The 24,683-nt window shown below is 34.3% G+C and overlaps 6 protein-coding genes across 6 annotated transcripts; 2 read left to right on the forward strand and 4 right to left on the reverse strand.

Moving 5' to 3' along the window:
* Nucleotides 1-410: 410 nt before the first annotated feature.
* Nucleotides 411-4,650, reverse strand: LOC107187926 (exocyst complex component 6). Its single transcript, XM_015576129.1, has 13 exons — nucleotides 4,437-4,650; nucleotides 3,871-4,036; nucleotides 3,305-3,591; nucleotides 3,085-3,187; nucleotides 2,770-3,015; nucleotides 2,533-2,700; nucleotides 2,379-2,450; nucleotides 2,168-2,302; nucleotides 1,732-2,102; nucleotides 1,354-1,588; nucleotides 1,056-1,197; nucleotides 754-940; nucleotides 411-684 (listed from the first exon to the last, which is right to left on the reverse strand). Exons 1-13 carry the CDS (start codon nucleotides 4,532-4,534, stop codon nucleotides 561-563), a joined length of 2,334 nt encoding a protein of 777 aa, XP_015431615.1. The 5' UTR covers nucleotides 4,535-4,650; the 3' UTR covers nucleotides 411-560.
* Nucleotides 4,651-5,530: 880 nt separating this feature from the next.
* LOC107187927 (RNA-binding protein Rsf1) lies at nucleotides 5,531-8,425 on the forward strand. Its single transcript, XM_015576131.1, has 3 exons — nucleotides 5,531-5,709; nucleotides 6,850-7,437; nucleotides 8,054-8,425. The coding sequence occupies exons 2-3, from the start codon at nucleotides 6,860-6,862 to the stop codon at nucleotides 8,085-8,087; spliced, it is 612 nt and encodes a 203-aa protein (XP_015431617.1). The 5' UTR covers nucleotides 5,531-5,709; nucleotides 6,850-6,859; the 3' UTR covers nucleotides 8,088-8,425.
* Nucleotides 8,426-9,391: 966 nt separating this feature from the next.
* Nucleotides 9,392-12,682, reverse strand: LOC107187929 (centromere/kinetochore protein zw10 homolog). Its single transcript, XM_015576135.1, has 10 exons — nucleotides 12,597-12,682; nucleotides 12,181-12,383; nucleotides 11,302-12,106; nucleotides 11,083-11,231; nucleotides 10,913-11,013; nucleotides 10,633-10,808; nucleotides 10,344-10,550; nucleotides 10,122-10,259; nucleotides 9,898-10,031; nucleotides 9,392-9,684 (listed from the first exon to the last, which is right to left on the reverse strand). Exons 1-10 carry the CDS (start codon nucleotides 12,631-12,633, stop codon nucleotides 9,469-9,471), a joined length of 2,166 nt encoding a protein of 721 aa, XP_015431621.1. The 5' UTR covers nucleotides 12,634-12,682; the 3' UTR covers nucleotides 9,392-9,468.
* A 1,748-nt stretch (nucleotides 12,683-14,430) lies between these two features.
* Nucleotides 14,431-19,490, reverse strand: LOC107187912 (protein croquemort-like). The gene is made up of 9 exons (XM_015576113.1): nucleotides 19,228-19,490; nucleotides 16,352-16,487; nucleotides 16,113-16,276; nucleotides 15,903-16,044; nucleotides 15,614-15,817; nucleotides 15,307-15,518; nucleotides 14,929-15,220; nucleotides 14,783-14,856; nucleotides 14,431-14,698 (listed from the first exon to the last, which is right to left on the reverse strand). Exons 2-9 carry the CDS (start codon nucleotides 16,466-16,468, stop codon nucleotides 14,431-14,433), a joined length of 1,473 nt encoding a protein of 490 aa, XP_015431599.1. The 5' UTR covers nucleotides 16,469-16,487; nucleotides 19,228-19,490.
* A 791-nt stretch (nucleotides 19,491-20,281) lies between these two features.
* LOC107187936 (intraflagellar transport protein 57 homolog) lies at nucleotides 20,282-22,264 on the reverse strand. The gene is made up of 7 exons (XM_015576144.1): nucleotides 22,247-22,264; nucleotides 21,994-22,153; nucleotides 21,629-21,910; nucleotides 21,389-21,554; nucleotides 21,206-21,314; nucleotides 20,791-21,132; nucleotides 20,282-20,710 (listed from the first exon to the last, which is right to left on the reverse strand). The coding sequence occupies exons 2-7, from the start codon at nucleotides 22,149-22,151 to the stop codon at nucleotides 20,544-20,546; spliced, it is 1,224 nt and encodes a 407-aa protein (XP_015431630.1). The 5' UTR covers nucleotides 22,152-22,153; nucleotides 22,247-22,264; the 3' UTR covers nucleotides 20,282-20,543.
* Nucleotides 22,265-22,583: 319 nt separating this feature from the next.
* On the forward strand, nucleotides 22,584-23,662 carry LOC107187937 (protein cornichon homolog 4). The gene is made up of 4 exons (XM_015576145.1): nucleotides 22,584-22,839; nucleotides 23,105-23,173; nucleotides 23,268-23,521; nucleotides 23,596-23,662. The coding sequence occupies exons 1-4, from the start codon at nucleotides 22,759-22,761 to the stop codon at nucleotides 23,660-23,662; spliced, it is 471 nt and encodes a 156-aa protein (XP_015431631.1). The 5' UTR covers nucleotides 22,584-22,758.
* The last annotated feature ends 1,021 nt before the right edge of the window (nucleotides 23,663-24,683 follow it).

Consider the following 24,683-nt stretch of genomic DNA (forward strand, 5'->3'; position numbering starts at 1 on the left):
ACGTTAGAATTGCGGAATTGTATTGTCTTTCCGTTACTCTCTTTTTTTAAAATATTTAATTCTAAAGATAATTGCATCTGTAAGACTTAGGAATTGGGACTTTATACATCATACTTTATCTACTGTACAGTTATTGTATGATATGTAAATCATTTACATGTAATATAACAATGCCAATTTAGGAGGAAACGATTAAAGTAATAAGTGTATGGGAACTTGAGCGATGTATTATATATTCAATTGCCTGGAATTTGATATCGCGCGAGATTAACGAATAGAGACCTGTATAGGTGATAGCAATTGAACATCGAAAACAATATTGGATTAACATGAACACAATGAATTATGTATTTCTTTGTGTCATAACATCACATGGAATTTCTATTTTAACACCATGACAATACATTTTAATGCGCGGACTGATCAGTGAAAAATTTTTTTATAGCCATTTTTAATGTAATAACAATAAGTTTTTACGAATTATTCTTGGAGGCGTATATATTAAAAATGATGTATTTACAATCTCTTTTGAGGTATATACATATTGACTTCGGTTTCATTCACTGTTGCGTCGTCTGCGCCAATTGGCGTAGTTGTTTCAATACAGTTTCCAAAAGTTTCTTTTTATCCCTTTCACTTTTTTTCAGTACAGCAAACACTGTCTTTTTATCGGATTCTTTTAATCTGCAAATATACATATTATTGAAATGTATGATATCAATATTACATCAAATGACACAGCGTGGTACATACTTCTCTAACAACAGTACAGCCATGTTCGGAGTTACCAGATTATATTTACTTGATTCATGACCATAGTCGTGAAAATAAGTAGGCCAGTCCCAACTCATAAATAAGTCTAGTAATTGTCTTAACTGTGCGAAATGTTGAAGCAAGGTTCCTTCTGGCAAACCAACCACAGGTTCTGAGGCAGCGAATTCTAGAAGTTTACGTGTATTTCTCTAAGTTACATTCAAATCGGTTCGGTACTGCTAAGAATATTCTGTAACCATATATTGTACACATCTTATTTAAAGAATAAAAATGACACGTACGTTCACACTGTATTGTGTCTAAGTTAACTTGTTGAAGAGCACCCATAGATATTTGTTTCACATCTTCGCTAATTAATATGGCTAGTATAGCCTTTGCTATATGAGAACAAGCAGCATTGCAGGCAACCTGAGCAACTTCCTCCTAGAAAATGAATACTTGTTTCGTTAAGTCATAACAAACTTCAGTTGAACGTCAAGAGATTAAACAAAACTACTGAAAACGTAATAACAAGAAACAGACGCTTATAATTAAACCCAATAGATACATAAAATTCTTAGGCCCACGTGGAACACGTACTGGTAAATTGGTGAAGCACGTAAAAGTACTTTGTAAAAATGCTATTAGATCAGTAATAAAGCCCGATGCATGTCCTTGAGGTTCTGCCAAGTTCCAGTCATAGTTTTCTAACTCCAAAAACTCGTCTAGCTTATTCGTTAATTTATCGCAGATTTGTTTCTCAGCGTCGTCTCTTGCTACCCTAAACATAGCTGATTCGACACCCATGCAACTTAGTTGTCCTTCATGTGGCGTCCTGAAAAATTGAACGTTAACGTTGTAACACATTATGTGTTAATTAGTAATAATCGTATTATAGATACAAAATCATCGTATATTCACATATGACTATAAATCCATAATTATCCATAGTTTACTTGTAATTTATTTCATTCTTACCCTGTAATATTAGTCACGAACTCTTCCAAATACTTTGTTGACTTTTCAAGGTATCCCGTGTTTATTATAATCTGAACTACTTGTAAAAGAGCTAGTGATGGTTTTCGAAATAAGGAAGATAAACAACCGCTAAATGTTTTTGTTAATAATAAATTCGTCGATTTGCAAATCATTTCATCTATCTCGGTTTGCGTGAAATTTAAGTCTTCCGAGAACTTTAAGCAGGCATAGATAAATTCCTTAACTTGCTGATACACTTTCGGTACCATATCTGAGAACGGAAACTTTTTTGGGAATTCCGGTTTTTCAAACTCGTCGTCATGATATGGAAACAAATCTAGAATCTTATCATATTCTTCTTGTGTTGTGACCTAAATAATTATAAGTACTCAATAAGGTATATGGAATACATCAACTATATGACATAAAAATATACCTGAACTGGTAAGAAATTATCTTCATCCAAAATATCTCTGAACACTTGAACCCAATGTTGCATCAATACCTCATTATAATGTACTCGAATTTCTTGTAGCAAATCCCAAAGCTGTCCTACAGAATACCCATAATTCTGAACAACAAAGAAAGAGCACATAAGGAACATTCACGTCGTAAATAATTCATTTATAATGCAGCAGTTTACTTACTCTTAAAGTTGTGTTGAATAACATTATAAGATTTTTTATTTTTAAAATAAGCGTTGCGTCCGTACAGTATGCCTAAAAGAATTATGAAGTCGATATTTCGATAGAATACTCTTATGCATAATTTTATTATTTGTAATAATAGCTTATTACTTACAGAATGGGTGCGTAGTGCATTCACTATCTGGGACAAGGCCATGGACCACAGTTCGTCTAAGTATGTCCTTGTTGCCAAACCATTGCCTGTATTCAAAATATGGTCCTCCACCACGAAGAAACCAATAATGCCTTGTAAGTAAGTTTGATAACCAACTATACTCTCATGCTAAACAGAGGAAGTAAAAGTTAGACATAGAAGAGGATCATGTCTGTAAGTAATCATAACAATATTGACCATATTAATAGGTGATTGCAAAACCAGTCTAGCCTGTTGTTTTCTTTGTTGCCTGTAGTATGCTTTAAATGTTTCGCCTTCACGAAGCACTGTATAAATATGCATACAACGGTATACTGGACTGAAATCCATCAGGTCTTGTGCACTTAATTCCTCTTCACCATCATTTGGCAAAGAAGTTTTAGTCTGTGGCTTCTTCTTTTTACGACCAATAATTTCAGCTTCGATAGTTAACTGCTCTTGCGTCTACATGAATATTGAAGAAATGTATGAAACATGTAAAACTTTACTTATAAATACATGCAATTAACTTACATGTCTCATAGCAACTTCGCCAATCTTTGGCGAGTACTTCCTAATATTCTCTAAAAAGTCTCTTAAATCAGACATGGAAGCATCCTTTATATTCTCACGTAGTCTAAAAGCATTGTAATCTATGAATCACTTAATGTCACATAATGTTTCTGTCTAAATTACTCGTTAGTTACATTCTGCTGTAAAAACAAGTGTTGCTTTATCTTGTGACATTACTCACTGTGGAATTTGCTGAGTAATTTGTGAAGAAAATCTATAATTTGTTACTTTTGGTAGATCATGATGTTCTAGTTGCTCCAGTGTTTTTAATGCTGGATAATAACGTTTGTCTTTCAATTGTTTCTGTAACTTTGCATAGGCAGCTAAAACAGGAAGACACATGGTAAGACTGTCTACTGCTGCAGCCATATTACTTTCTACTTTACGAGCTCTAACAAGTTCTTCCCCTTTCTCTATAACTTTGGTGGAAGTGGCAGTGATGCGTTTGTCCAGCTCCAATATCTCAGCCTACAGGACACACCACATTCTGTTAGCCCATATTCATTTATTATATACAGTCTATCCCTTATAAATATTGCCATAAAATTTCAGGACCCTTTTTTGACCATAAAGAAATGTTTTTACATAGGTAAGATTTTTGTTGGATCATAGTAACAATATTCATTTAAAGAATAATATTGTTACCTACTGAATTGATATACACTTAAACTTTATAAATACAAGAGAAGTTTTGAAATCTTATGGCAAAATCCTACATATTGTACAAACTTCAATCTGGAAACTAACATTGAGTTGTTGTGCTTGAGAACGGACTTGCAGGAGCTCCCTTATTGAGTCAATAAAACCTTGATAGTGATGGTTGCACATTCTTTCAATGTCTTTGTCATGAGCTTTGATACGCTCATCAAGCTTTTCCATAAACTTTTGATGTTCGTGGCCATCATAAATAGCTCTAAAAAAAAAGAGAAGGTTTATAGCAACAATATATCATTGATATTTCTTTTTCTTTTAAAATCTTCTGCCCCTAAAGTGATTATTAATAATAGTAATACCTGAAAACCAGGCCTATACTATTAGTATCTGTAGATTCTATTTCATACAATAGGTACTCATGTTTTGGTACCATACTTGACAGTAAATTGCCAACTTGGTTAGTTGACAACCTTGACATGGTCCAACCCTGATTCGATGTTTCTCTATTTTACAATAGAGATCCACAACCCCCGTTTCCAACCCCTCTATTGCGCATATGCTGAATGTAACGGTTGCATCTGCGTGAAGGGGTTGTTTCGGGGAGCGCGTTTTTTGACAAAAACATCGAAAAGGGTTGAATCAGGTTTTAATCTACCTACCGAAAAGTTGGGCCCAGATAGTCGTCTATACCTTCTATCTCTTGAATGAGAATATCGTATCGTTGCATTCTGATTAAATCAGATGAAAATCCCGACATTGAAAAAAGAGGCGTTAGAAGTCTTGACAAATTTGCTTGAATACGTTACGTTTACTAAGGTCAGGTAATTTCTATTTGATGTATAACTATATGACATGTCAACAAAATGAGTTAATCGTCTGTTTTAATTAGAATGATTCAGTGATCATCTGAATGACAATGTCAATATCATTCGTTTGAACTGCCATCTTCGCGAAACTGTATTGTGTGCCACATTTAATGTTACTTTCCGGCGGTCAGTGAACTGTCTAATTTAACTGTACAATATGGTGCGTCGTATTACGGATTTTAAAAGGATTCAAAATTTATAGACAAAACATACATTACATCGAATACATCTGGATCCATAATATTGATTGTCATAGGGGTACATAATTTTGAGGAAATTCGTTATCAATTCGTTTGTAGTTGCGGACTTATACGGTCCTGTTGAACACAACTATATAATTATAAAACAGAGAAAAACCCAATGAAACCTATTACTGTTCTTGGAATACTTTTAACTTAATAAATTTCTGAATTTTTATTTCTTTTTTGTTTTCGTAAAGTAATTTGTATGTATACTATCTGCAATATGTTCATGTAATATATCGATTACCACCGACGATCAAATTGATGCGATATATGTACAAATTTTGTACTATTATAATCTATTGCACACATTTATTAAAAAAATACTGTAAATAAAGTAGTATTTATTAGATATTCAAATCGTTCGTTACTCGACTTATCGCATGTGCATTATTTTTGATAAAATCGACTCCTGAAGATAAACACGATGAGAAGTACAGTCTGCTCGAATAAATTGTTCTTAAAAAAGGGATCATTATGAGAAATTGGAATATTTTCTCTTCGATTTGTGTTTAAGTATTTTCATCGTTTTTTTTTGTTAACGATTGTTGAATAATTAACTGTGCATTCTTTCCAAGTATGAAAAGTCTTTACGATATTCTCTTAAAACGGTATAATTTCGTCTGAGTAGACCGTACGAGCATTTGGCGTCTGGGTTGGAGACGCCAAGACGTCGGATGTAGTTCTGTGCAGTGTGAACCCCGGTTGATCCTCACCTATCGATTCTGTCGTAGTGACGGTGCACTGTATATCTTTTTTCATTGAAAATTTCTCAGATATTTTCCTCCGAAACAGGGAACATTTAAAAGGAAGGTAAAACACAAGTAAGTACATCATCCCAGGAAGAATAACTGTTTCCGAAACGATTGGCGCGCAAGTGCTTGATTTTCCTGCGTCTCCACGTCTAATTTACAAATTTATAGAGACCATAGTAACAAAACCTATTTTATTATATTGCTGCTACATTAACACGTTCAGAACGGCGTGATCCACCGGTGGGTCATCGGATGATGCTCTTATTTGCCGATGTAACCCACCGATGGGTCACCGTGAGATGCTCATATCTGACGACGATTCATGGGTGGGTCATCGCAAGCAAAATGTTTAGAATAACGATACAAACTAACGCTATGTGGACCAGATTTTTTCTGACTTTATTCTTGTGTATAGATGTGTATTTTAGTGTTTTATAATATTAGGTTACAATATTTTTTATTTATTATTTCTGTAAAAATAAAAAAATAATAGCGTTGTAACAATAGAGAATCGTACCATATTTAAAAAATATCTAAGAAGATACACTTTTGGACTTTTCTAAAACAAGGAATACTAAAATCAAAACAAACAACAGAGTATCTAACAAAAGAAGCTTGACACGGAAGGAACAACATGTATATGTGGAAGAAGGAGAGGCATAATGATGTTTTTTTCCGTAAAAAATGATAAAATAATGCGGTAATCCACCGATGGGTCACTGCGGAATGGCTGGTAAAAAAGGTTAAATAGGTGGCGTGATCCACCAGTGTATCACCACCTTATTTTACTATTTTTTTAAGAAACACATATATTCAACAAGTGAAAAGACTAGAAATTAAAAAATTAAGTATCAATGGTAATAAACGCTTCGGTAAAATTGAATCATCCGGTCATAACAAACGTCGGCAGCACTGACCGTTTCATGAATTCTGCTGCTGTCCTCAACGTATTAAGGTCTGTTTATACTAATAGAACGAACCGAACACGGGGCGAGCTTGGTAGTAGACATTATTTCACTTAAAGCGCACAAAAGAATATTTTTGTCGGTTCGTCGAAACCTTATGCCGCACTCAACCCGTTCTAGTACAAATGGACCTTCAATCGTTTTATAACAAAGTAACTAGCAGGACTGTCGCATACATAGACTATTTGCATTCCCGATCCTAATATGAATTATTGTTTATGAATTTTTTAACACTAATTTTCAGGTAAAAAAACATGACACCAGAAGGATACACGCGCGTTTATGTCGGCGGCTTAAATGAGAGCATAAAAAAAGAAGACCTCCAGGCAGAGTTTGAAAAGTATGGCAAGCTGAATAAAGTATGGGTTGCCTTCAACCCACCGGGGTTTGCCTTCATCGAATTCCTAAACATGAACGAAGCGGAACTTGCATGTAGCAGTATGAATGGCACAGAGATCATGGGTGCCAAGTTGAGAGTTGAAATTTCACGAGCTAGAGGTCGTGGTGGAGGCAGGGGTGGTATGGGAGGATTTAGAGGAAATCGAGGTGCCGCTAGTAGGGGCTATGGGTCTGCTGTCTCCACTGCTCTCGGTTACAGAGGCAATAATACGTATGCAGATTATGGAAGTTACTATGCAGGCAAGGGTGGTGGAAGTAGAGGTAGAGACTACTACGGCGAAGATTATATGGCCAATCGTGCCAGTGGGTATGTTACCCGAGATGGATATGCACAAGATGTCTATAATAGCGGGGATACCAATCCTGATTATTATACCAACAAAGGCACAGGCACATCGAGGTATCGAAGTCGTTCTCCGGCTGGTCGTGGCAGGTACTAATGATACCAGTCCTTGTAAAATGATTATATATTATGCTACACTTACACGAGCTCTGTGAAACTGTTTCCACTCTGCAAACAAAGACCAGAGGTACACAAAAGCAGTGATTTGTTTGCTTGTATTATTGGTAACAAGCATTGAATAATGTTTCCTTTATTAATATTGATTAAGACTACAAATGTCTTTGAGAGTTACCTGAATATAGTTTTTCAAAACAAAATGAACTTTAGATCAAAAGTACAAAGGTTTTGAGCCTGGAATAAGTAATCCATTCATTTGATATTGTTTGGCAGATAAATATTGAAAGCTGATACATAAAAATAGAAAATTACATTAAGGAATTTCCTTAAAAAGTGATTTAATATACATATACAAATGTCTTAGTTTTTATATTCACTCGGACCTATGATGATAAGTGTGCAAAGTATACACACATAGAAAAAAAACATTTATTGCATGACACTAGAGTCAGCAATTTATGCTGAACAACATTTGTTGCATGTACAGATGTATTATGCAATTATAAGTAGACTCTCAATAAATGAGAGTTATCCGCCAGATAAAGGCGAAAGTAATGTGACATCCTGTTTTGCACTTCCATGTTCGCAGTCATCGTCATCGTCATCTTCATGAATGCACATAAAAGATCTACACTGCATTGCCAATCTGAACTGCGGGCCAATCAGCTACCCGCCCTGATGACTACATTTCTATCCAATCTACGCAGCGACCTGTATATAGACAAGAACTACCATTGCAGAATTAAGTTGTGCAATACCATTTATATAGTATAATTTTAGTTCCACAGTTTGTAATCATTTTCAGAAACATTACTCATTAATCATAGAGACGTGTTATTACAAACTTTATATACAATGAATGAAAGAAAGATGAAACAAATTATCAAAAGGATTTGAATCAGCAAGCCATATATGATCTTAGTCTCAAGTGACTTTATAGTTTTGCATTCTTTAAATTGGAAGAGAATAGCACATACATGTATTCTGTAATCTTTAATAAGACTTTTATACGTATGTTTTTTTATACTCCTTTTAAGTTTCTTTTTATTTTTAGAGAAGAAAGTACGTGATAAGTTTCCTCTGTAACTTTTAGCCCTTTCCGTTTCTTCTTTTTTCTTTGGACATTTCATATGCTTTAAAGGGGTTCTAATATAATGGTCGATACTTTTAACATCATCTATATAGATGTACTTAACGTTTAATGAGGTGAGGTAAAGCAAAGAGAATTTGCGCAATTTTAGCCAAATGCACACTACTGCTCGTATATATACTTAATTGTGCAGCTTTGCCTTAAGGATTTTTATACGTCAAAACAGGATTAAAGAGCTGCAAAATTAATTCGCTGCATATGATCTAAAAGTATGGCCTTGAAATATATGTGCAGAGATAGTATTGCATTTGGAAATTTTGAGCATTTGTCACTGTGGATACTCGAATGAAAAAAAATTAATGAAATTATGGTAATATTGTTTGCCATTGCTGTAAATGATATGGAATTGGAAATCTATTAAATGATTTGCTCTCACTACTGCCCGCCACCCTGCCTGCCTGTCTGCTTGTCTACTTTCTTAAAGTTTGAGCTACTTACTGGTTTCTTTCTTCAATCAGTAGAAAAAGTTCTGAAGATCTTTTCCGCAATAAGTACAGAACGTGAGTAACTATCACAATGCTATTCAAAATTTATGTTGTTGGACAAACATTTCTGGATTTATGAGCCATCTTTAATGATAATTCCTTAATATTTCTGTTAAACATAATTATTTGGACATGCGACCTTTAATGATACGCGGAACTTCAACGTAAGTATTGCAATCGAAATTCTTGAATAGAAGGTAAAAAAAACTCGTAAGTAAAAGGAATCCTAATGTATTAACAGTATAACATTATAAATCTTAATAACATCGTTATTTTTTATATCAATCGTACTGTTAATATAATGATCACAATTCATTATAATAATAAATGCATAAAATTCATTCCTTACCCAAGATAGAAATTTTAATATTATTTTATAGAAGCTAGCAGATTAGATCTGCGCTCAGTATTTTGAAACAGCGCTCTAATCAATTGTTTAACTTGTGAAGATGTAAATTCACGAGCGAGCGGCCCTTTGCCGCCTCCCCATCTAACTTCAATTTCTTTCAGAGAAGCACCTAGTACTTTAATCAGTTCTAAAAACTTTTCCCATTTGCGTACGTGTTGATGGATCTTCTGTGGATCCTGAAACGCACCATAATTTTCATTCATATACTTTTCAGAAGGAATAAAATTATTCCGGTTTGATTTTACAGGGACAGCTCATGGAATTTCTTCCAAGGCCAAATTTTTGTAACTTACATTTTAACTGTAATGCGTTTATATAGATATATATATCAATGTTTAATAAACATTTTTAGAGTATCCACTTATATAGTTCTTTCTACATAAACTCACCGGAAATATTACTGGTGCACGTTTAACTATCATATTAAATAATGTTACTAAATCAGTCGCAACATCAGCGGGAATGTCTTCAACAGATACAACTCTAATTATAAGGTCCTCGACCATAGAATTCATGATGCATCCTACAATGATATTAATATATAAAAATATACAGCGCATGGATAATGTAGTATGTAACGCTTGTTCGTGTACCATCAGAAAATGAGACTGACCCACAGCTCTGCAGTATATATTTACCGGTAAAACATCTAGCCAAACCGTTTTTAATAACTCTAGTTGCCTGATGCACTGTCTCAGTGCACGTTCCGTGGTAGGCTGCAGTTCAGAACTTTGACCTAACGCTGACAGACCTTAAAGAAATTTTAATTATGTATCATTAAACTGACCAATGACTGCTCTGAATCATTGTGTAAAAATGTCTGGTTGGTACTAACCAGATTCTTTCAGAATATCAAAGATAATATTTCGTTGGTACTTCATGTGTTCCAAAAAGCACGTTGATCCGACGTTTCTTAATACTAATATTTGGTCGGCAAAAGTTAGATTATAATTTTGTAAAGACTCTGGTAACTTGTCCCTGTACTCGTGTCCCAGTGTAAGTAAATGATGCGCAAGATACATGCAATTATTATGAAATACAGCTAATTAAAAAAGTATGGCGGATCAATTATAATGTTAACAAATTGGAAAAATGCAAATAATATGTACATGTTAAGATCGTACCAACTTGTTGAGGTATCGTCTCCAAGAATTTCCGGTGATGTTCCGGTACCAGTCCCGAGTACATTTCGAAAACATTTCTACATGTGTAAAATAATCGAATGGCACACGAATCCGAACTGCTGCATGCTTCATCTAGAATGCTTTTCGCGAAATCCAATGTCTCTTTTGTACTCTTACTAAAATACAAATCATGTAATAATTTTTGCAAACATTAAATCAAAACTCTGATTATAGATGATAACTGTTGAAACACCATGCATTTGAAATTTGATTTCCTTACCTTATTTGACATTTAGGAAGTTGAAATGTATTGTCACTTAATTTCATATAAATTTTCGTTTCACTGTAATCGTATGCATCCTCGGAAAATTCGAGCGGCTCCTGAAATATCAATACGAGAATATTGTTTACATAATAGAAATAATTCAATTTTTTATAAAAAAAACTTGCCTGTGGTTCATACGTAATACAATCATGCAAGTCTTTTTTCATGATATTCCGTGCCTTTGCCAACAAATCTTGACAAACCCTTTCGATAAATAATTTATCGATATTTTTCGTGTACTCAGTCAGAAAAAGCTGATCCGCTGTTATAAAACCTGAAACGGTATAAGAAATTTGAATGCCTTGAAAATTCTCACGCAAGAAATATATTTCTTGTAAAGGTACCAATTTCAACCAAGAAATACTGAAAATCGTAGATCGCTTGAACAATGGGCGTAAAATTTTTCAGATCAGTGCTGGACGTTGGAACGATTCGTGAGATACAATTGGTCGTTAGTGATGCAGAAAGTCTGTCCAATAAGTATGGTTGTATTCCTTTTAGAAACGTTTCTTCATCGTGTATAATTAAATTGAAATGTTGGTGAAGGAATTTGAATAATAACTCTAGATTGTACAGTACGTTCTTATAACTTGGTGGTTTTTTCTTAGTCAGAATTTCGATGGTGAAGATTTTCTCGTCGACGACGTATACGGAACAATCGTCGTTGATGATGGGATTGATTACATGGTCCATGAGGGTGATTCCGAATTTATGTAAATGATTCGAAAGATTATCAATGTGATACAGTCCCTGAATTAATTCTGGCATGTCTTCGAACTCGTCCTTTACACTCAACGTGACGGTCTTCGCATCTTTATCTTCAACGCCAGTCCAATTGATTCTATCGTGTAATGACGAAGATACGTCGGACAGAAAGGAAGTATAGAGATTCAAATATCCTTCCTCTATGGCTGTGTAAATATCGAGATCACGAAGATCGCTTTTAGGATTGTATAATATCGTCTGCATGCGACATAACGTTTTAGCCGCGTCGACGTAACGTTTTCCGTCTTTATAACTTTGTATAGATTTTATACACTCATGTAAAGTTAAGAGTTGATTATAAAGCTGCAACATCGTGTTCGATTCCTTTAGAGCTTGCGAGAGAGTCTTTAGTTCTTTCGTGGAACCCAACAATTCGAGTTTGACCTAAAATAAAAACCACATATCGCGATCATAAAGTAATTCATATTTGATGTTTTTTCGTAAAACTAATTTTATACCTGATCGTCTATTCTCTTTTGCAATTGATTCATTTCTTCTAGCAATTTCTCTCCTTTTGACACTAAATGTTGATCTCTTGTAAGTTTCGATGTAAATTCGACGTAATTATCATCCATAAAATCTTGAACATCGTACTTCAACTTTGTTATTTCCTTTTGTATTTCACCTATTTTTTCGTTTAAGTTGACCTTCTCCAATTTACCTGATCGTCGAAATAGTACATTGAAATTTGAATGTTTACATAACGTGTACGTTTTTATGTGAAAATAAAAAATGGATGATTTATTCACGAAAGAAAATGGTAGAATACTATAAAGGTAATCAAATGTATCATTTGAAAAAATTTTCGCGCGAAATTTTGTACTTTCGATCTTGTGTGGGTTATGTATGTAGAGGCCTGTATATATGTACGTACTCGCCGTGATCAGCACGTCCGTCAGGAACGACGTCATGTTGACGACTCCAAAAGATCGTTTCGTCTATTTATATTAATTAAAAGTTACCTGGTATATTTCACTATCAATTGAACAGTTGCGTAATAATATTCGTAACAATTACTTATAAGATGTAAAGTAACCTCTACATCAATTTCGATTCTATCACAGTTTACCGCATGTAATTATTGACAGTCCGTTGCTCATTGCTATTTGCTACCCCACCGGCCCCGCCGCAAACACAATGACCATCTAGCGGTGGAACGTATGAATTAATGTAGCCCCGTAATAATTGCAACCCGATGTGTTAAGATGTTAGTACAGACATCATACCATAGACCAGTGAGTGTACGTACTCATGCCTCGCATTGAGATTGCCTCGTGGCGAACCAACGGTTGTCTGTTTTTTGATGCGATCAAAGGAGCCTCACTTCGTTTGGAAGCATACTATTACGCGATGCTCACAAGAAGCACAGGACCAGTACAAAACGGTCGATGTTCGAATGTCCCGTTGACGTATAAGTTAAAGCCTTAATTTTAATTGTATACCTTCTACACCGTTCAGCAATCAACATCTTTAGAAATAAGTTTTTCTAATTCTACATTTTCTATAGTTAATAGCAGCAACTAATATTCTCTGGCAGAACTTCGCTTTCTATTCAATTTCCTACAATAATACACGCGTTGATTTCCTTTTGTCTTTGAATATTCTACTCTTTTAATCTTCTCGATACCGTTGTATACAATAAGAAAAGGTTCTAACTTCTTCTTGATATCCCTTGCTTTGACATACGGAAAAGTTACTGTAAACTCGTAGAAGGGTCTCCAGTAGCTAAACTAAATACATATACTCTAAAGAACCGTCGCGTCAGTACGTGTAATGCGGGTAATGTGTAATTTGTCAACCAATTCTCACTGTTGATGACGTCCCGGGGCTACACACACGCGCGTCGGTTCCTTAAAGCGGCACAACCTTTGATTTGTGCAGCGAGAGGATCACCTTGTATATTCAAATGTACATATGTATATCAGTTAACATAAGTTTCATTTGTTCTTGAGTTGGCTTAAATGGCTTCAGTCTTCCAACTGTATAAACATTGTACACTGACAAGTAAACTCGGCTTTCATTAGAGGAAAAAGCGGCATAGGGGATAAGCCTCCTATCACTTGGTAAATTTGTTTTAAGTACTGAAATACATGTTAAACCGAATGGTTAATCTAGCATAAATGTCGATAACTTCCGAAATCAAGTGGTAGGAGACCCTTCCCATAGAAGATCTGGGGAAAGGCACAATTTATTCGTAACGAAGGAGTTGTAACAAAATTAAGGTTTTTTTATTGTTAATATACTTTTCTGTATTTACAGTGGAAGAAATTTCTAGTTATCACAGCAATAACAATATCGTAAATTCTACAATTTCATCTACACGATTTACGTGAATTCGGACTCGAAACTAATTAACGCGGTTCTAATACTTTACACGGTTTTCTGTAATCCGTGGTATACACCGCTTTGAGTTTCTAAAAAAATAGTTTGAAAGAGATTGAGAATAAATTTCTATTTTTTGTTTAAAAAAGACGTGTGTTAATAATATGTATATACAACAACGTTAAGATACACGGTCTTTTTGAGGTTTTTATTTTTTATCATTTCCGGCATTCGTTTTTGTGTTTAAACGATGAGGCACTTGATTACCATTTAAATCATAAAACTATTTCAGAAAGCACATTTACAAACAATTCGAAGGATGTGCTGTCCTGCGATACTCTAATTGCAACGGGAATTGAAAATTTTGTAGGCAGAAATACAGATGATTATCCATCGATAATACCACTATCGCCGTTCATAGAGCGTGTTAATAAAACTTGATTCTCTTCGCCTCTAAAGTTGTTTCGAACGAGCACAAAAATACCGACAAACATAACTATAATACCAATAGCACCGATACCGAAGAAAGTCACGCTACCTAACGACTCTAAAATTATGATAAACTTGACTGTACCAGCATAATCGGAAGTTAGGGTAGCTTCCTGCGTGAACCACAGCATTGGTACAAACGTCTTAGTGAGGTTCTTGAACATCCTGAAAAGAAAATTGTGCTCGTCAAGTTAAAATTTACTTGAGGAAGTGCTGAAAATTTTTTTTATTCATAAAAAAGAAACTTACTTTATCTTTTCATCCCTGTCAATCAGCAGATTCAATTGCAATTTCGCATTGACTTTCAATGGAACACCGGTTTTCTATAAAAATAACAATAGTTGTAAAATGTAAATAATTGAATTGTTTTTCTTCTGTTATTTTGAGATAGTTACAGGTTCTAAGGATATTGAGAGTTCGTGCTTATTTTTCTGAGGTTTCATTCCTATGATATTTGCGCTATAACTTGGATCTCCTAAATAGAAGTGCGGAAAACTAATGAAAGCTGGCGCACCCCACTTGCACGACGAAATATTTAGGGCTCCAGAGGGTATGGATTCTTCCTCATAGTAACACTTTCGCGATGGTACTTTCGTGCCATTATCTAAAGTGGCCTCGTTGATAGTGAATGTAACACCCGATAATCCTTCGTGTTCTGTCGTATTTGAATATTTTGCAGTCAAGCTTCTGTTAACACGATTGTCAAACACGAAAAACATTATAAATCATATACTTTTTAATTTTCTTAATTTCTAATGGAAAATTATGCTTACGTGCAAATATCAGATACAAAAAAAGAAACAGTTTCGTTGTCTGGTAATGGAGGCCACAAATCTCCATTAGTTCCTCTTACTGTTCCACATTCTCCAGGATAGTAACTCACATGGTTATTATAATTCCATTCCTTGACTATTCCTAATTCACGCATATCGGTTACACCCGTGTGCATATTGAATGTTCCATCATAGGATGCTGAATCATTTCTCTAGGGATGTTAGAGTACTATTAAACAGTTTTATTAAAGGAATTTGAAACCCTCTGATGTTTTCTATTACATAGCCACACTGAACCCAAACTCACCCCAAAGAACCAAGCAAATTTAGTCATTGGCATCCTTGTAAGGTTCAATTTTTGAGCAACTTTTAACATAGTGTCGTTATAGCCTTCAAAGAGAAATTCGTTAACACTCTTGGTGATCACTAACTTTTGTCCTATTATACGCATAATTCTGTCAGCTATATCTCGCAGAAAGTTATCTTTAAATCGTAGCATGTATGCAATACTCTGCAAAGAATGATTAAAAAAAGATACATTGTATTAACATGTCAATTTATGTTTATATAATACAGCAGTTCTAAGAAATACATACAGCTGTCACAGGGTTTATATTAGTGACATTATCAGACAAACTACCTGCCGACAAAGACTCATCAAAGTGCCATACCCTTTTTCTTTGATATGTTATTGTATTATTTTCATTCCAGTCTTGTTGTACTTTATAATCAATTTCCCTGTGATAAAGATGCACAGTTAATATCAGAAATAATACAGATCATAAGGTTTAATAGAAATTTAATACCTAAATACATAAGGACCCATTTCCTCAAAGTGTGGTTTGGTTCCATCTGGTGAAGTAAATGCTTCAGGATTAGTTAGATTAAACATATAAAATTTTAAATACATAGGAATCGGTGTTTCTTTCCATAGTTCATAATTTGAAGATGTTGGTGTTAAAGCCAATTGCTAAAAGAATACAATACTTAGTGAAATACTTAACAAATACTGTTTCCTGTTATAAAATATCACTTTTATGCTTACTGATTGTATAATTGTTGAATAAATCAAGGACCAAAGTATTCCTACTGTTAATCCAAATATAGCAATCAGTAGGCCTATTATGAGTATAATAATAGTTGACTTGGAAGCTTGTATCATCTTATTTGATAACTATGACCTGAAAAAAATAAAAATAATACTTTGAAATGTTGGTTGTCTCCATTGTCATGTATATATATGATTAAGCTTAATAACATCACATACTAATGGTACGTGTTCATACTTAATCCTGTCTTCAGTTACTTCTTTGGACGATTCAATTCAATATAATTGTGTGCAAATGCCACTGTTTTTCTATCAATGTTATGTATTTTACGATATATTATTTGCCCTGTTTTACACTTATTCTGTTTACACTCTGCAGTATTGATGCTTATACATAGTTGAGTGCAGTATGAACAAAAGCAACGGGTGTGGAATTACATTAGTGGACAAGTGAACACTAGAAATTTAAACACGTATCACGTATCCATTTTTCTCCACATAACCAGTAACACACACCGATTCACAATTAAATATGTGTACAAGTTACAAATAACACGTAGGTGCACAAACACATTCAAAACAAAATTCGAGATATTATTACAACATTTATCTCTTTGAAGCTATACATACGTATATCACAGATAATTATATTAAAAATACGATAAGGGAAACAATCATAAATAATATTTTTATGCTGATTTATGTTTTGTTGCAGTAAATAGTTCATCTATTTCAATCTATTTAAATGGAATAAAGGCCTCCAAACTCCAAAGCCGAGCGATCCGAGCGATCGACAAATTGCCGACATATTATTTGCGCATGTTTAGCACTAAAGCCGCGAACGTTCGAAAACTTACTGTAATTCAATAATCAGCATTATAATGTCTCCGAATGAGTCATGTTGCTACTAAATCTGTCTTGATTGGTAATAGCAATTATAATTACATATATATATACATATGTCCAAGAGGAAACAGCCTTATACACTAATGTATGACACTGGATCGAGAAAGCCTTCGGGAAAATATTTAAGAAAGACTAAAATTTCTGCGATTCTTTGAATCATCCATGAAGTTTTCAAAGTATTACGTATGTACCTCGTATTTACCGTTCAGTTGACACATACCAGCGTGTGCTAATTTGTCGTAAAAGTAAAAGGGGAACTATGTTTTCCTAAAATGACAACTTAAATGAGAAACATGACGCAATGCGTTTTAACTAATGATCTACAAATTTAAATCGTGCCAATAAATAGATAATATGTAATCGTTTCGAATCAGTATCCGCGAAGGACGATCGTATAGTAATTTATAATTTCCGTAACTTTTTGATTATTAATTTTTTTTTTTTTATGATGTCGAAGTACTATCTGATTGTATCTTCGAATCTGAAACGATACATTCAGATGCCCTTGTTTTGTTCTTTATGTTTTTGATCACGTCAAACACGGTAGCTTGTATCGCACACAAAATAAACGCGCGTGCGCGCGATATCATCATCGATACCAGATTTCATTTTAATACCAAATCCCGAGTAGATTTGCAGATTTGTATAGATTAGTTCTTTATCGCGGGTCCAAAGACACAAGGTATTATTGAATATACAAAACACATCGGAAGCCTTGTCAGTGGCGATAGGTATAACATGTTATACGCATACGAACTATTTGTTAAGGTGTAAGTGACCTTTAACTGAAATTCAAGAACCTTTGAAGAATTACTCATTTCATACACGATAACTTATCTGCTTACTTAGTTCCCTTTAGTAGTTCATTGTACGTTTTGTGTTTCACGATTAGAAATAAAATCTAGTCGTGCAAAAAGAGAGGGAAGACAGGGAGAGAGAGAAAGAGAGAGAGGGAGAGGGAGAGAGAGAAAAATTCCATATATTATGAACCGGAAAAATAGTTATCGCGACAGGAACAAAGTACAGAATCTCTTTTTACAGTTAACTAATGTGCGAAACGAAGATAAAAATGGCGCGAGCGACGCTATATTTTCGAAATCACATTTTTATCGTTACAATGAAAAGACTATTAAGTCTATATACTACAATGTACGTACATGTATTTAGATACATGTATATTTTTCATCGATCGTTACGGGTTCATAGACCCGCGAATTCGAAACTAAACGAAGTCAACTGACTCCAATGAAACCTTACGCGTTTTCGACTGGATATGGTGTGACACAGGATGGAAAAAAAGGAAGACACGCGATACTGATGATCTCATCGATTCTCTATGCATCTCATAATGATTAATCGTTTACGTCGAATTTATGACAAAAGCGAATGTGTCATCTATTTACTCTTATCTGTACACTATTATATGCAATTTTAATCATTTCAATTTCATTTAAAAGCAAATTAACTTCCTTGCCAATAATATTCGATCATGTTGAACGGTTATTGTATCGAAACAAAAAAGGTGAAAATTTGTATTACGTATAACGGTATTAAACCAAAACGAATCCCCATAGAAATATATACGCGTAGCAACATCGGTGAAAGTCGCGGGAAGGTTGACATGTATACCCCATAAACACACGCAGGAATCTTTCAAACTGGAAAGAAAGTGCATCCCGTTCGAGGAGATAGAGGTGAAGTCAATGACTCTTCAATACCATTTTACATTAGATGCGTGTACGCGATCGAAATTCTACTTTATGTAATTTTCCGTTCGTGGACGTTTTTTATTAATTGGTCACGAACTATTCGATCACAGAAACGCACGTTATAGATCGATCGTCTGTGGTTAATTTTGTTAAGAAAAATTAGGAACGCGCGTATAGGCACCAATCGAGGTGGAAACCCTCGGGGTGATCGAAGTTGCCGCGCGTAAATCGGGTCGTATCGCCGTTCTTCTTACAAACCTGATTGCTGGTTAGATGATTCTCATCTGAGGGGCTCCCGTTTACGGTTCTTCGCCGGCGTCGTACGCTTACCGCTGACCGTAGATCGACAGAGTTATAAAATACAGTGGGTCGAGGTAGTCCGCATCCAATGTTAACATGTACGCGAAAGATTACACGACGTACTGGCCTGGGCGAACCTCCGCGACCTGCTAAAGCAAGGCTGGCGGAGAAATTGCACGAAGAGGAGGGATCAATGAGCAGCAGAGGCAACGGCGTCGTTAATGCGTGCGGATTCAGCCTTTCCCCTTCGTCAATTCGAGTTGTCAGTTCATCGTCAAATATTCTCCTATACTTCGTACACGTTCATCTTAATTAATTATTTTTGAAACGGCACCAAAAAACACCAGTTTGAGTGGAGACGTCCTTGATCATGGGCTGTACACGCAATTTTGAACCATGCACAAAGTTACTCATGATTGTAGAATAAGTCATATATTGAGGCCGTCGTTACATCATCATAAAGATATACAGTACTTCCTCTTTTTTTCTGTAACACCCTGTACACAAATATTTGCTGAAACTTATCATCATGTGCGATTAAGAAATGAAAACAAGCAGCCCGATAAACCTGTAATTCCGTTAATGTTTCGTCGTTCATTGAATTGCTAATGTTATACTTATACCTGCGTAAATTCGCCGAATAAAAGACTTTGTACTTGTTATGAGCATCGTTGACCTTTTGGGAATTTAAATTAATTGCCATGAATGCAAAAAACGCGCCCGATGAATTAAAAATTAATCAAACAAATAGTTGATCTCGTCAGCGTCTCTAAACAGAATGTACTAAAGCAAGGAAGAAAGCACTGTGAATGAAAATTAAAGTACCCTTCGTTTGAATGAGCCTTTGAGGAGGGCATTTCACGTAATGACGACGCGTCATTAGTGAGTGCAACGATCGGGACTTTATTTTTAGGAATACGCAAACGTGAGCTCGCGGGAAACATCGTACAAAAAAAATATCGCTGAAGTCCTTTTGATAGTGGATAGTTTTATTCGTAACGATTTTGTTGGTGAAAAATATTAGACAATTGAACAGTCTGTTTTTGGAAATTAAGTGTTCGTTAGTGCATACAAATGTTACACAGACGACGCAAGTGTTAAATGCTTCATTGGACCCTTATTTACAGTTATTCTTACTCGTAATACACACAAACTGAGCACAAAACGTATACAAAGATAGCGAAACAGAGGCAACGATAAATCTCCGTACAAATTAATATCTTAATTGATATTTATCGTTAACTCTGCGATACGAACGGTAATTAAAAACAGACTCAAGTTATCGCGATGCCGTTTGTACTGTTCATGTCTTCCTGCAGTTGTGTACGATCTCGTATTCTCGCACACATCAGACTGTACTCTAATACGCCGATTCGTACGTTCATTTCAGAGATTTCACTTTTCACTTTAGTAATTGTCTTTTTTATATTTATGAGCGGAGCTATAAGTAATTAATTGCAATTAATATATCTACATATGTACTGTGTTTTATTTATGGTATATACAACATGAGATACTTACTTCCATCTGTCATACTCGATCCTCTTTCATCCATTTCCTTTTTAACATGTTCTAATTCTTCTGATAATTTATTAAAGATTCTTGTTCTTTCAGTTACACCACCGCTAACATCTCGATATTGTTCTTTAATTTTCGACAATTCTTCTTGCAGTGTTTGATACTCTTTCAGAGCTGGCTCAAGTTGTTTATTTAAATATGATTCTCTTGTTTTTATTTTATCTAATGTATTTGATAAATCAGTGTGTAATTTATCCAATTGACCCTTAGTTCCAGGAAGGTTTGTAGCTATATTTGTATGAAGTTGTTTCATCTGATCTATGTGAGACCTCCAATCTCTTGAATCTGAAATGAATTTTTGTGTTTTCAACTGTACTTTACCAGTTTTCTTTTACAATTTTTACTATACAATGTGTACCTGTCTTAACGGTTACTTTCAGTTGAGGTAGAACTCTTTCCAATTCTAACTGCCATTCTTCCCTATTTGTTTTAGATTCCAAAATATCATCAGGTTTTTGTGTTTCACTCTAGAAAAAATTGGGAAGTATTTCATTATATAACTTCTATATTTTCTAAACTGATGCATAGAACCTTTACTCACAAAATTTTGCCCATAATGTTTTGTAATATCATCAACATGCAAAATATCTTCATCCTCTTCGTCATACTCAGCCATCATTTCTTCCTCTACTTTTTCTAATATCAACTCTGCATCATCATCTTCTATATCCGGTTCATTGTTTGGCTCATCAGGTGGTATTTCTACCCTAAAAGTGTTAATCCACATAAACTGTTAATATAAAATTTTAAAACCTTGACTAACGTATTTTGAAATGCATACTTCTTCCACTGAAATTTTTGTATTTTCAATGCTTCATCTGCTAAGTTATCCAAAACATAAATAGCATGATCTCCACTGCCTTGCTTGAGTTTATTAGGTGGAAATTCTATTGATACATTAATGTCCCTCAAATGATCTAATATTAAAGCTATCGTAGAGTTAGGATCATCTGATTCTTGTGGTGATTCAAAATTTTTACCAGCTTTTCTAATTAACCATGCAGCTAATGATGTAAAAGTATAAAACTGTTCGCCTGGGTTTGTTTGTGTAACAAAATAATTCCTGTACATTAAGCATACATGGTTGTATAGTAAACTTGTACAACATGAAGAACTAGAATTTTTATGTATGATTGTTGTATCTACCTATTTATAGCTTTTATTTTGAACTCTGGTAAAAACTCTGTATCATAATTTAATAATTTCAGTTTTTCTAGTAAGTCCTCCATCCTAATGTACATAATATATGAAGCAGATGGAGAAGATCCATCTTCTATAACAATCTTTGGAGTATCTCGAAACATTTCTGTAATCAGGATGTGTTTCATTATCATACGTGTTGGTGCATTTAATAATTATGTGCGAGTTGTAGATTTTTTATTCACAGTCTATTATATACCTTCTATTCTGTTCTGTACCTTTTATTATTTCTGGAAAGGATCATATGTACATGTACAATTTATTATACCTGTAGATAAAACACAAAGCTTAGTATGCTAAGTGGACATTTCGTCAATGTTCACTTTAATCATGTAAACTTCATGCTTCATATAAATTGATATAAATACATCGCCGTTTCGATCCTGCGGCATATACCTACATACATGCAAACATTAGTCACTTTTTCTGTTTAAATGTCAACAAAGATAACTAGGGATATTTAATTTACAAGATGATGTAAACTGCTTTACGGAGTCATAACTTGGGCAAGCAGCCTTGATAGTTGGTAGCGCCGTGAGTTGTTCATTTCGTTGATTTTGACAATCGGTCATTTCAGTTTTCTCCTAGGTTTATTGAAATTTTCACGTGAAAAACATTTGGAGTGAACTGATACAGAACGGAAATACCTATGAATTATCAGATTTGATTCCAATACAATTCGACATCCACTCATACGGATAGTTCATCAGAATGGGTCTATTATCCGAGCCGCTACTGTTCGTACTAGCTTTAATCAATACCTTTTCAGTACTTTTTGTTCTGGTATATTTCGTATCCTTTTCACATTTTGCAATAAAACTGGCTTCTATGCAGCTGTTTCCATTGATTTATATAATTCTGTGACTTGATTCTCGAATTTTACATGTATCGTAGAAAAAAAATGGAATCTAGGGATTTTAGGAATATTCCGTTTGTTTTCATACAACTGAGTAACTGTAATGGCGCCATATTTAATTTCAAAGTTTCATGAGTATATTTTTTCATTTATTATACTCACAATATACATGCAATTACTTTCCTTATTACAATGATGCAGGTCATAACTTTAGCAGACTTAGAATGTGACTACTTAAATGCATGGCAGTGCTGTTCAAAGTTAAATATGGTAATTTTATTGTCTTTGTTATATTGTCATCCAATAATACATAAGTTATATGTAAACTATTTAATAGTTATTTTGACTCCATAATATTTTACAGTGGGTGGGACCAAAACTTAAAGCACATGCATTTTTAGAATTTTTGTTGTTAACACATGGGCAATTTGTGTTGTTTGTGGTAAACTTACCAATGACGGTATGGTTATTCTATGAATACTTTGGAGTACCTAGGGGCAATATGGGAGTTTATGATCCTACAGAAATTCATAATTGTGGACAATTAAAGAGGCATACAAGAGATTGTATGATCCATCTTGGATATTATCTTGTATTCTTTTTTATTTACCTTTACTGGTAAGTGTATTTCATATAGTTTTCTTACAAAAATTAAAACTAAGTGATTACTCTGATTTCTTTCCACTTTTCAGCATGATTATCTCATTATTAAAAGGAGATCCAATCAATAGAAATGATGCAGATTTGGTGGAATTATAATACCTGTAATAATATTAGCATTAATATTTAACTTTTATACTTTTTTGTGGTTTACTGTGATCAGTCATACTGGATCATTTAATATTTATTTTATGTCATTCATACCAAATAGAACTTTGTTAAGCTATATATATATACAAGCTATACAGTCACATTTACTTTCAATTTGTATCATAATATTCTCTAAGGACTGATATTTCTTAACTATAAGACTTTCATAAGATTGTAGAGGCTTCTATGTCAATTCAATTGTAATTACATACTCGTATTATAAGCTATGAATGCGTAAAACAAATCTCAATTCTGTAGTTATAAATGTTTAAACAACATGACAACAATTGTTCAACATTATCTTAATATCAATTCCTTTACCATATAAAAGCATGATACAACTTTCTCAATAATACCGACAATATCATGATACCGTTGGAGTGTAGTAAAGTACTTAATGTGTCGTTTATTCACCGAGCGTTAAATCAAATTGACTTGAGTTTAATGGGCGCGGAGCAACAAGATTGGATCGATGTAATGAAGTCGATGCAGCTGATTAGTTTTTTCTGCGTGAAGGGTGTATATTTATTTTTAGCTAAGTTCAAAAATAGAAGATAATAAAATAACACGATCAAATTCAGAATTATTTAGCGTAAATTACCAACGATCGCTTATATGAACATTCGCTTTCTTTGAGATTATGCAACGTGTTTTTGGACATATCACACATTCCAAAGATTATTGAAATACGTGGCAGACACGTAAAATATGCGGGAAGTGAAACTTTTTATTTGCATTAAACCTCGAGTTAAGATGTGCCGTTGCAAATGAAAAAGATCAAGGTGTAATATCAATCGTTAATGAGGTCGATTAACAGGAAAGAAGCAAAAATATTAGCTATGAAACGGTACGATCAAAATAGAAGATCGTTAAGCGGCGGATATTCATTGAATATCAGGGTTCGTCGCGTTCAAATTAATTTGAGCGCGACGAGGCGCACGTGTGGTGCGTTCTAGCATTATCGGTTGGC

The sequence above is a fragment of the Dufourea novaeangliae genome, unplaced genomic scaffold (assembly GCF_001272555.1).
Source record: "Dufourea novaeangliae isolate 0120121106 unplaced genomic scaffold, ASM127255v1 scaffold120, whole genome shotgun sequence".
Classification (NCBI taxonomy): domain Eukaryota; kingdom Metazoa; phylum Arthropoda; class Insecta; order Hymenoptera; family Halictidae; genus Dufourea; species Dufourea novaeangliae.